This window comes from Schistocerca nitens, chromosome 4, assembly GCF_023898315.1.
Source record: "Schistocerca nitens isolate TAMUIC-IGC-003100 chromosome 4, iqSchNite1.1, whole genome shotgun sequence".
NCBI lineage: Eukaryota > Metazoa > Arthropoda > Insecta > Orthoptera > Acrididae > Schistocerca > Schistocerca nitens.
In genome coordinates, this window is record NC_064617.1 from 651,699,846 (window position 1) to 651,710,139 (window position 10,294).

The window sequence follows — 10,294 nt, forward strand, 5'->3', positions numbered from 1 at the left end:
CAAAATCCTTGCTGTTATTCAAACTTTCTTTATTCGCGATTTATAAAGTTGCGTGATTCATTAGGGGATCAGTGAGAATAGTCATTCCTGCCTACTAAGTGTGAAAATTACCAATGGTGAGTGAAAAAAATGGAGTTAAAAGTTACTTTGTTCATTTACTTTATTTCAGCCGGTACAAAAATTTTAGATATTGACTTTTTTTGCATTTCTCCAATAAAATAGTGTAAAAAAGGGTAAAAAACAAATTAATCGCCAAATTTGTTGAAACTTCAATTATAACGGTAGCACGACAGTATGACTTAATTTGTCTACTTGAATGTAAAGCGTATGAAATACTTAACAGGTACTTCAGTTGAGTAGTGAATGGAACTAAACTTAGATTGGTTTACAGCGATATTATTTGGTACTACAGTAAAGGTCAGTCTACAGGTTTCGACTAGGATTGCTACAGCTCGAAGAAAATTAAATAAAACACGCTCCGAGTGCTTTCAGGTCAAGTTTGCTCGTCAGCAAATATTAATTTTATTTTTTAAACGTGAGACATTGTGTCGCCGTTCTAACTTGGCGCGAACGGCGGCAAGCCTGAGTAGAAGACGACGTCCCTGGAGGCGGGCACATAATTCACAATAAATACTGCAATAAATTAAGAAGAGCGAGGAGCTGCTCGCCCGGCCTAATCCTCGGCGTAGCCCCGGTAGGCGAGGCGCTGCGCGTCGTCTTCGGCGGGGGAGGCGCGGCCCCACGCCACCTGGTGGCCGGCGCCGGAGGGCTCCCAGGGCGCATGCGCGGACACCGTGGCGGCCGCGGGCCACGCCGCCGCGTCAGACGCGAGCTTCTTGCACAGCTGGAAGACGGCTAGCGCCACCGAAATGATGAACGAGAAGAAGGACAGCTGCAGCGCGTTCCACGCCTTGAGACCGAGCGCGCCCACCAGCAGCGGCACCAGCGTGATCGCCTTGAGCAGCACGAACACCAGGACCGGCACGATGATCTTCTTCAGCTTGCTCTTGCGCGCTGTAACGCATGGCAGTCTATTTAGTGATGTCAAAACGTGTGGTACCACACAGCTCGTATTTGAAAAGAAATTAAATATCACACAGCCAAGAGCTGCTGGTAAAACAATCATTTACCGTTAGCTTCGATTTTCATACCATCTTTAGGTTAAAAAATGGTTAAAATGGATCTGAGCAGTAAAGGACTTAACTTCTAAGGTCATCAGTCCCCTAGAACTTAGAACTACTTAAACCTAACTAACCTAAGGACATCACACACATCCATGCACTAGGCAGGATTTGAACCAGCGTCCGTAGCGGTCGCGCGGTTCCAGACTGTAGCGCCTAAAACTCCTCGGCCACCGCGGCCGGCCATCTTCAGGTACTATAAAGCTATTTACAACAGCTTACATGGCACCTTTATAAACCAGGTTGGAATCCGTATGATCCCGTTGTGCACAGCGATCGCTGAATCCAGACAATGGGGAGAATAACAACAATCGATGGCGAAATCCGTCGTTTTATTACAGGAACTCTAGTTTTCGACTATTACACAGTCATCTTAACATATTACAACAGACAATGTTAGTCCAAAATATCACTAATAAACAATACTGGTGGCAACAGCTTCAATTCGTTTTAGACTCCTCAAGTAACGTCAGTTAATACTGTTTACTATGTGAGACTTGGGACTAATGTCACCTGTTGTTATATACACTGAAGATATGTAATAGTTGAAATCTAGATCTGCTGTAATAAATCGAGGGGGTTTTGCGATCGATTGCAGCTCACTTCCAGTGTCTATGTTCTAAACGTTGCACCAAATAAAATAAAAGCAATTCTGCGTCAACACTTACTCAACGTTCTGAGTGTCGCCACCAGAAAAGGCGGAATCTCATTATAACAGCACACGAAAATTGGTTTGCCGTTGATAAAAGGTAGTTTTTACATTTTTGAAGCAACACTGAGAACTTTGCCTTAGAGGCTGCTGTAAATAGTTTTGTGATACATGAAGATGATCCGACAATCATAACCATTATTAAACAATTATCTATTAAGTTTTTCCATTATTCGTGACCGTTCATTCAGTATAAATACAGAAAATAGCAAAAGGCCACTTTTTTAAAATAGCTATTCATTCCATAAACAGGTTTATCAAGATGAGCCTTAATAGTTTTGAAAACCAGTTTATGATAAACAACTATTTCAAAAAAGTGACCAGTTACACTTTCCTGTATGAAAAAAAAATTCATTAGAAACTCTTGGTGGTTTGAAGCATGACTTTTTTTTTTTTTTTAATTCATGGAGGGGCTTTCTTCATGAGTAATCTGCTAGAACAGCACTAACATTTACTGTTATAACATTTTAGCATGTTGCTTCAAATTTTGAATTACTAAGCATTTCGTAAGAAATCAGTTTGGTTGAAGACATGGCCACTGACAATCCATAGTAACTGACCTCTGCAGCGGAGAATGCGCTGACTTGGAACCTTCCTGGCAGACTAAAATTGTTTTTATCAGCCAGAAAGTTTGAAATCACCACACACTACGTTACTGAGTGAACATTCTTTCTGGAAAATATCCTGTAGCAGTGGCTTAGCCCTGTCCCTACAGTATCCTTTACTCCAGTAGGCCTAGTCCCGCAAGGTATGCAGGAGAACCCCTGTGAAATTTGGAAGGCAGGAAATGAGTTGTGCTTGATAACTCAGTCGGTGAGTACTTGCCCGCGAAAGGCAAACGTTCTAGGTCAGAGTCCAGGTCCAGCGCACAGTTTTAATCTCTCAAGAAGTTTCGAAGAGCTTAAGCTTACATTTATTACAGCTGGAAAGCATTATATCGTATGAGTTCGTGTCTGTAATCTACAATTTGGCAAAGATTAGTTATCATGTACACGTACCTCCCACACCTTAAGATTGTGTTATTTTCTGTATTTCAGATAATTCAAAACCGCAACTGGGTAATACAGTTTAATTAAGTCCTAACACAAGTTGGCATTCATGAAGAACCATTTAAGACAGAACGAAACTTAGTACCTCGAATAATTTCTGAAGGTATTTGTGTGGTGTGTAGCCCTGAACAGAAGTGAAAAGTGGTCGTTAAACAGTTCAGGCAGAAAGATGATAGACACTCTTGAAGTTACAGATGGCTGTTGAAGATTATATGGTTAAATGGGATTACTAATAACGAAGGACTGAATCGAAAAGGGGAATAGGCCAAATTAAGAGACAAATTGAGTAAAGAAAGGTTCAAAAATGGTTCAAATGGCTCTGAGCACTATGGGACTCAACTGCTGTGGTCATAAGTCCCCTAGAACTTAGAACTACTTAAACCTAACTAACCTAAGGACAGCACACAACACCCAGCCATCACGAGGCAGAGAAAATCCCTGACCCCGCCGGGAATCGAACCCGGGGACCCGGGCGTGGGAAGCGAGAACGCTACCGCACGACCACGAGATGCGGGCTGTAAAGAAAGGGATCGGTTAAAAGAAGATCTACTGAGCCAGAATGACCAAGGGTTGACTTTTGCAACCGGGTGGAAATGAATGTAGGTTGCAATAGTTATGTACAGATGAAGAGGCCAGTCTAGGATTCACCATCATGAAGAGCTGCATGAAACCAGTCTTCCACCTAAAGACAGCAAAATAACACTAATTCACAATACGGATTTGCTGAAAACCCTACTTGGGTCAATTCAGGATGGACAGAACCACTTAAAAAGAAACACAGGCTACTAAAGAAGGTATACTCCGAAAAAAATAAGTTCAAAGGTGCTCCTAATGTTGGCACAATCAAATGGAAAGATAGATGTCAAAAGTGTAATATGCACATCATTTTCTTACTCAGTCAAGAAATCATCTGGTAAGGTTCCAGTTTCTTTTGTGACTTCCTATTAAAGGGTTTCAGGGATTGAATAGGGGACCGAGTACATAAAGTTCTGATAAGGGACCCATGTCTGGAAATATGTCATTTGAATATGCAATAAATTTCAAAATCGGATCACTTTCAAACCTCCCACTTCACGGTGGTCACATAATGCATGCAATTTAACACATGTCTCCGGAAGCTTTCGCGATCGCCTCATTCCTTAATACTTGTATGCCACTTTCGTCATACTACAACAGCGGCTACTAGAAACTGGTACGTTCACATCTAGATGGGCTGACTGTGGAGCTTCACAGCCTCATACCAGAGTGTGTGGGCCGTGTGTATGAAAGCATACGTCGCAGATACACCTTGTGAAATGAACAGCAGGACCGGCACGCGAGACAACTGCAGCCAGAGCACAAAGATCAGAGCTCATTGCTTCTGTTGTGTGCGGTGACTGCGTGAGAGAGTATGCCGAAGTATATAGCCCTTTTAAACACACTCGTTTCCTTTAATATTTGTAAGGGTGCTGATGAACTCGCCGTTGGGCGCCTGTGCACCTCAACACCAACAACATCTGTTGTGTACGTACCATGAAACTTACTTTACACTAAATCGGTACTTTCCAGACATATATTCCTTACCAAAACTTTTTCTAAATCCACTCCACAACCCCTATCATTTCTCGCGAAACTGCACTGCAACAAGTACAAAATGCAGATTGGGTATTATGTCAAGATCACGAGAAACGGAATGGGGGAAGGATAGAAAGGACATCGGCATTTTCAGCTCAAAGGAAACACCCAAACATTTGACCCTACAGGCGTTTACCACGGACAGGTTAATTCTGGTTGGCCTGTCGAAACTGAGTACAGTGATGAATTATTCGACGTGGTTTGTAATTCATCACAAGTTGTCAGCGCTGTGCATTCTCCACTGACGGCTGAAGGGAGTCCAACCTGGGTGCTCACCTTCTTCGACTGAGCGCCCCTCGAGGGCGTGGTTGTCGAAGCGCAGGGTGGCAGACACCTCTCCAGCCGAGTCGAGTGCTCGCGGGGAGACGACGAGCGTGGCTTCTCCAGGCAGCTGGACGCGCAGGTCGTGGCTGGTGACCAGCTCCATGGCGGCGTCCACCCAGCTGCTGGACCCGCGGGCGGAACCTCCCTCCTGCGCCGCTGGCTCCGCGTCGTTCTTCACCACCGTCACGCCGTCCGACACCTGCAGCCGCAGTATGCTCTCACGTCTGTCCCAGTACACACAGCCAAATACATTGTACTTTCGGCTAAACGCAGATTTCCATGAACCCCGGATTCTGTTCCGAGACGTTTACCTGAGAATCCGCAACGATCAGTTAATTTCGCTAAGATACTGAAACATTTAAACTAACACTTGGAACACCGACCTGCTAAACATCCATAAGAAAGCCCACAACGTAATAAAACTACTAAAATCGCTACCCAGCAGGACATGAGGATTAAACACAAAGACCCTCATCCACACATAGCAAACCCTCGTCAGCCTCTTCCTTATCTATGCCAACGTAGCATGAGCGTCCGCTGCTCCGTTCATTGCTACCTCTAAATTTTGGAACTCTATACACTGAAGCTGACATTCTGTATCCCTCTCCCACTTCTATCCTGTACCAGCACATAACGTTCTCTCACCTCCACAGACGTCCGTAACACCTTCACCTCTCCCACATGTCACGTAAACTTAATAGTCAACTTCTCATAACATACGACTCGTCGAGAACCGTGGTCTGCTCCTCCACCTCACTTTCCCTTCATATCCGAGTATTCCACATAGTTTCAACCTCCTGAAAACGACCCATAGTTACCAAGATCCTCCATCATATCACACTGATAATAAACATAATGTGCATTATATCACCCTCTTCGTAGCATAAAAATCATCAGGCAGCCTTCCTTCTCAATATTTTTATATTAAAATTGTAAATTTTACAACCCAATGACTGGAAAGCGGCAGGTTGGCTGCTGCAGGGGGTATGTAGATAACTATGAAATATAGAAATAACTCCAAGAGACCGTTCAAGTTCGACATGCAGTCTTTTTCTTGTGTTGTTGAACACGAGGAAAATAAAATATCTTCATGAGGGAGATTAAAAGTCAGAGTAAAATGGTCCCAGTGACAAGATTCATTGTAGTCACTGCAGTCCTCTGTCGAAAGGCTGAAGAATTACAGGGTCTGTTTAACGGAAGCACATTATACCATTTTAGACTAAATGAAAGAACAAAAGAACCAAATATATTACTCATCTGGGGGGGGGGGGGGGGGCACGTAATACACGCAGTGATGAAATCTTCCTATTTTAAAAACTAACATGACAGAAGCAAGGAGGACATAAAGCAATCCTTGCCAAAAGGTACCGACTGGTCTCAAACATAGCATTTAATATCCGAAACGGTGCGTCCATGAGAACGTTACAACAACCGAAGAAAAGAGACTCAAACGATTCACATATTGAGTCAGATAAGGATGCTAAGTATTAACTGCTTTCGTACTAAATGAAGTTCTTCTCAGAAGCGCTAGGAATTAAATCTGTGGGAGGTACTAGAATAAGGTACAGAATAACAGGAGACGTGTCACGATATCAGGAAGTAACTTACACTGAACCACTGACGGCCACAGAGGATTAAAATTGTAGGAGAAAAACGGATATTTGCATATATCCCACAAAAACTGAGAGTAGTGGGCATGACTGCTACTCTGATATGAAGTGATTTGGACAAAACACGAAAATGTTGTGGTCTACATGTAATCCGTCGGAAGATGGACGATACGAAAGCAAGAGGATGTGGGAGAGGTGGTAGAGGAGAATGGACAGAGAGAACTCCCACATCTCACTGTGGATCACGTTTTGACGTCGTACTGAATAACTTCAGTGAAATTCAATTACAGACGTTCTACGCTATTCTGTTGCGTTGGACACGGTTTGAAATAGAGTCACTCTCAGTGTTCGCGACTTCGGTTCAGTCTAAAATCTAAGTAGCTAACTCCGCAGTCAGGCTCTGCCGACCACGTGCAGATAGTCGGCCGCTGTGTCATATTCCGCCAACGATTTCATTTGATGTGGTTTGGAGAGCCTGTGACCGGCACACATCTCACGCAGCCGTTATTAGCTTATCGCCAGCAAGTCTGTAAACTACTCCTTCCACTGGAATGGCCTCACTACGCTATGTGAATTCATTCCAGTCCTTCCATCAAGTAAAAATCTCCGGCAGCATTTAGAATCACATGCGGCCCTTCCGAATATCAGACACACTGCCTAATGAGTCGGACTGTTCGAATTTATTGTTATAAAATGATGCATGCTACGCTTATGAGCATGAACTTTACGGCACACGTCTTCCGTCATGTATCATAATGTAAGATGTTCTAGCCTTTCGGCTACATCATACAACGTCACTCTGACGACAAGTTCTAACAGTAACAGATGCTTCGAAATATTTTATACTGGTATTCGATGACAAACACATAGTTAACTTTTACTGTGCTGGTTTCAACATTTAGCTCTTTCTTCTACCAACGCGTTTAACTTTCTGTAAGTAGTTATTATAACTATGACCTACATACGTTAGTCATTAAAACCATCGTTAAGAATCATTTTCCTTTGCATTTGTCATTTATACTGAGATAAGTATGTTCCGTCAACTTTCCTAAGTTTGGTGTGCATATGTCTCTGGTGGACGAATACAATTTAACAAATGCCGAGTAGAGCCGTCGTTTCTGTGTTGTTACAGAAGTCGAACAGTGACGTTACATAGCCTACTGATCTCAATTAGTGCAAAGGAGGTCACAGAAATTAATGTCACTATCAGACCTGTTCATTAACTGCTGAGTGGTTCAGAATGTATCTTAAGACATTTGTGCATTTATCTATGGTTGCGAACTAAACAACATCACTTCTTCTTTACTTGTACACCAAATACTAATGTTATTTGTTTTCTCTCTCCTAAGTTCGAACACATTACCTCGATGTAGAAGTCTGCCGCATTTTCCTGTGTTAGATACGGCGTGTTCAGAGGCGGATACATTTCGTATGTACCTCCATTTAAGAAACAATACTATGCTAAATATCTTCCGAATGGGAATACTTCAGGTTGGGTGGGATGCTTTCCCAGTTTAATTTATTTCTGTATTGAACACCCTTCTCCATCGTGAGAAACTGCAGTGCGCCGTTACACAGTGATATGTTTACAAGAAAGATGATGACATATGTGGTGTCACCGCCAGACACCGCACTTGCTAGGTGGTAGCCTTTAAATCGGCCGCGGTCCGTTAGTATACGTCGGACCCGCGTGTCGCCACTATCAGTGATTGCAGACCGAGCGCCGCCACATGGCAAGTCTAGTCTAGACTCCCTAGCACTCGCCCCCGTTGTACAGCCGACTTTGCTAGCGATGGTTCACTGACTACATGCGCTCTCATTTGCAGAGACAACAGTTTAGCATATCCTTCAGCTACGTCATTTGCTACAACCTAGCAAGACGCCATATTCAGTAATTAGAATGAATTCTGAACAGAGAATATTGTGAATCATGTACCGTCAAGAGTAACGTTCATCATTAATGGATTAAAGTTAAGTATCTAACTAATTACGTCCGCTTTCTGAATTCTAAATCCTTGTCATGCTCCAGACCTCACGTCAGTATAGTCCTCCCCTACTCATGCCAGCCTGCGTGAGCTAAAACGCGTGCATTTCGGCCTCCATTCGTAACACGGTGTTGGCTCTTCTGCCAACACAACAACATACACCCTGCCCTCTAATACGACAATTCAGGATATAACCATTTATTTTATGAAAGAGTTTTTGGCAGTTTCATAATTCTGTTCCTCCACAGTGCTAACAGAACACATATCTATCAGAAATGAAAAATGAGAAAGTAGAAGTGAACAGAACAGGAGCTATAGAGGAAGAAAAAATAAATGTTCAAATGTGTGTGAAATCTTATGGGACTCAACTGCTTAGGTTATCAGTCCCTAAGCTTACACACTACTTAACCTAAATTATCCTAAGGACAAACACACACACCCATGCCAGAGGACTCGAACCTCCGCCGGGACTAGCTGTGTAGAGAAAGAGATTACTACGCTATCCCCATTTAGAATGACTGGATTCAGCAATGATCGAAAACGTTACGGGGGCGAAGCCCAGTGAAAAAATCAAAATTGTTGGGATAGAGTGTGTGCGAGATACTTTAAGGAAATTAAAGAAAACAGATACCAATAGCCGCATTTTATTTAATAATTTTGTTTAGCTGCCACTCTTAGAGGTGTGAGGGGTCCACATCATTCGAGAAGAAGTTTACGGCAACCAGTTGGATACAGTGATCCCTATAACGGCACAAACGTTTAGATTTGTCTAGCTAATTTGGTACCTATGAGGCACCGAAACTGGTAGCTATATTTCTTATATAAAGCTACGGCTGTTGGTAAGTGCTTTCTTCAAGTCTTCGACCATCTACAGTCTCATTCCAACGGCACAAGACGGAATTATAGATAGATCGAGGAAGTTTTAGGCTGTATGAATCTCGAAGAGGGGAACTCGAAGACCGCAGACTGTGGAGGTTGTTTACTTATTAACGTATTTTCTTGTTACTCGGCGCAAAGAGGCTCAATCCGTTCCCAGTACCTCACAGGACTGACCTTGAAAGATTCCTTCCTGAAGAGCTGCTCAATGACGGTGAGGACCTTGTACTTGACACAGGAGAGGGAGTCTTTCTTGGCGTCGCACTCCGTGCTGAGCATGGAGAGCGTGTCGTCCATGGCGGCGACGCCCTTGAAGTCCCTCCTGGGTGTCGCCGCGGCTGCTGCCACTAGGACGGACAGGATCACCAGCCAGGTCACCGAGCTCGCTGAGGCCGCCATGGTCGCTTGTGTTGCGTCGCCGAACCGCCGGACACTGTGCGGTGAGCTGGGTGCGCCGCGTCTTATACCGGGACCCCTTCCACTGCCGCGCGGGCCTACTTGTCGCGCGCAGCCAGAATTGGCAATGGCCGCCCCTTCAGTAAGAGTGAGGGGCGCCGCGAGAGGGGCAGCAATGCACGCCGCACCGCAGGTGAAACTGCTGGCGCGCTTGCATGACGGAATCCGCCACCTTGCGCTACGAACGGGTGTTAATTGTTACCTTGAATGTGTTAGTGAAAAACCGAGCCCCTGATTCATTTCATTCCGCTCGAGCCCCAGAAAAATTCTCATCTTATTAACTGTACATGCGTATATGCAGCCACGGAATAAAACACGTCAGTTCGAAGACGTACGGTCTTCTCTTAACAGTAACCGACATATACCGTCCGCGACAAAATTCGTGGGATATCTCCTAATACCGCATCGAACTTCATTTTTCCCAGAATAGTTTACCCAATCGACGTGGCATGGCCTCAACAAGTCGTTGGAAGTCCTCTGCAGAAATACT

General features: G+C 44.0%; 1 protein-coding gene across 1 annotated transcript; it reads right to left on the reverse strand.

Annotated features, from left to right (window-relative positions):
• Positions 1-282: 282 nt before the first annotated feature.
• On the reverse strand, positions 283-9,767 carry LOC126252753 (uncharacterized). Its single transcript, XM_049953661.1, has 3 exons — positions 9,526-9,767; positions 4,830-5,076; positions 283-1,014 (listed from the first exon to the last, which is right to left on the reverse strand). Exons 1-3 carry the CDS (start codon positions 9,745-9,747, stop codon positions 674-676), a joined length of 810 nt encoding a protein of 269 aa, XP_049809618.1. The 5' UTR covers positions 9,748-9,767; the 3' UTR covers positions 283-673.
• Between the last annotated feature and the right edge of the window lie 527 nt (positions 9,768-10,294).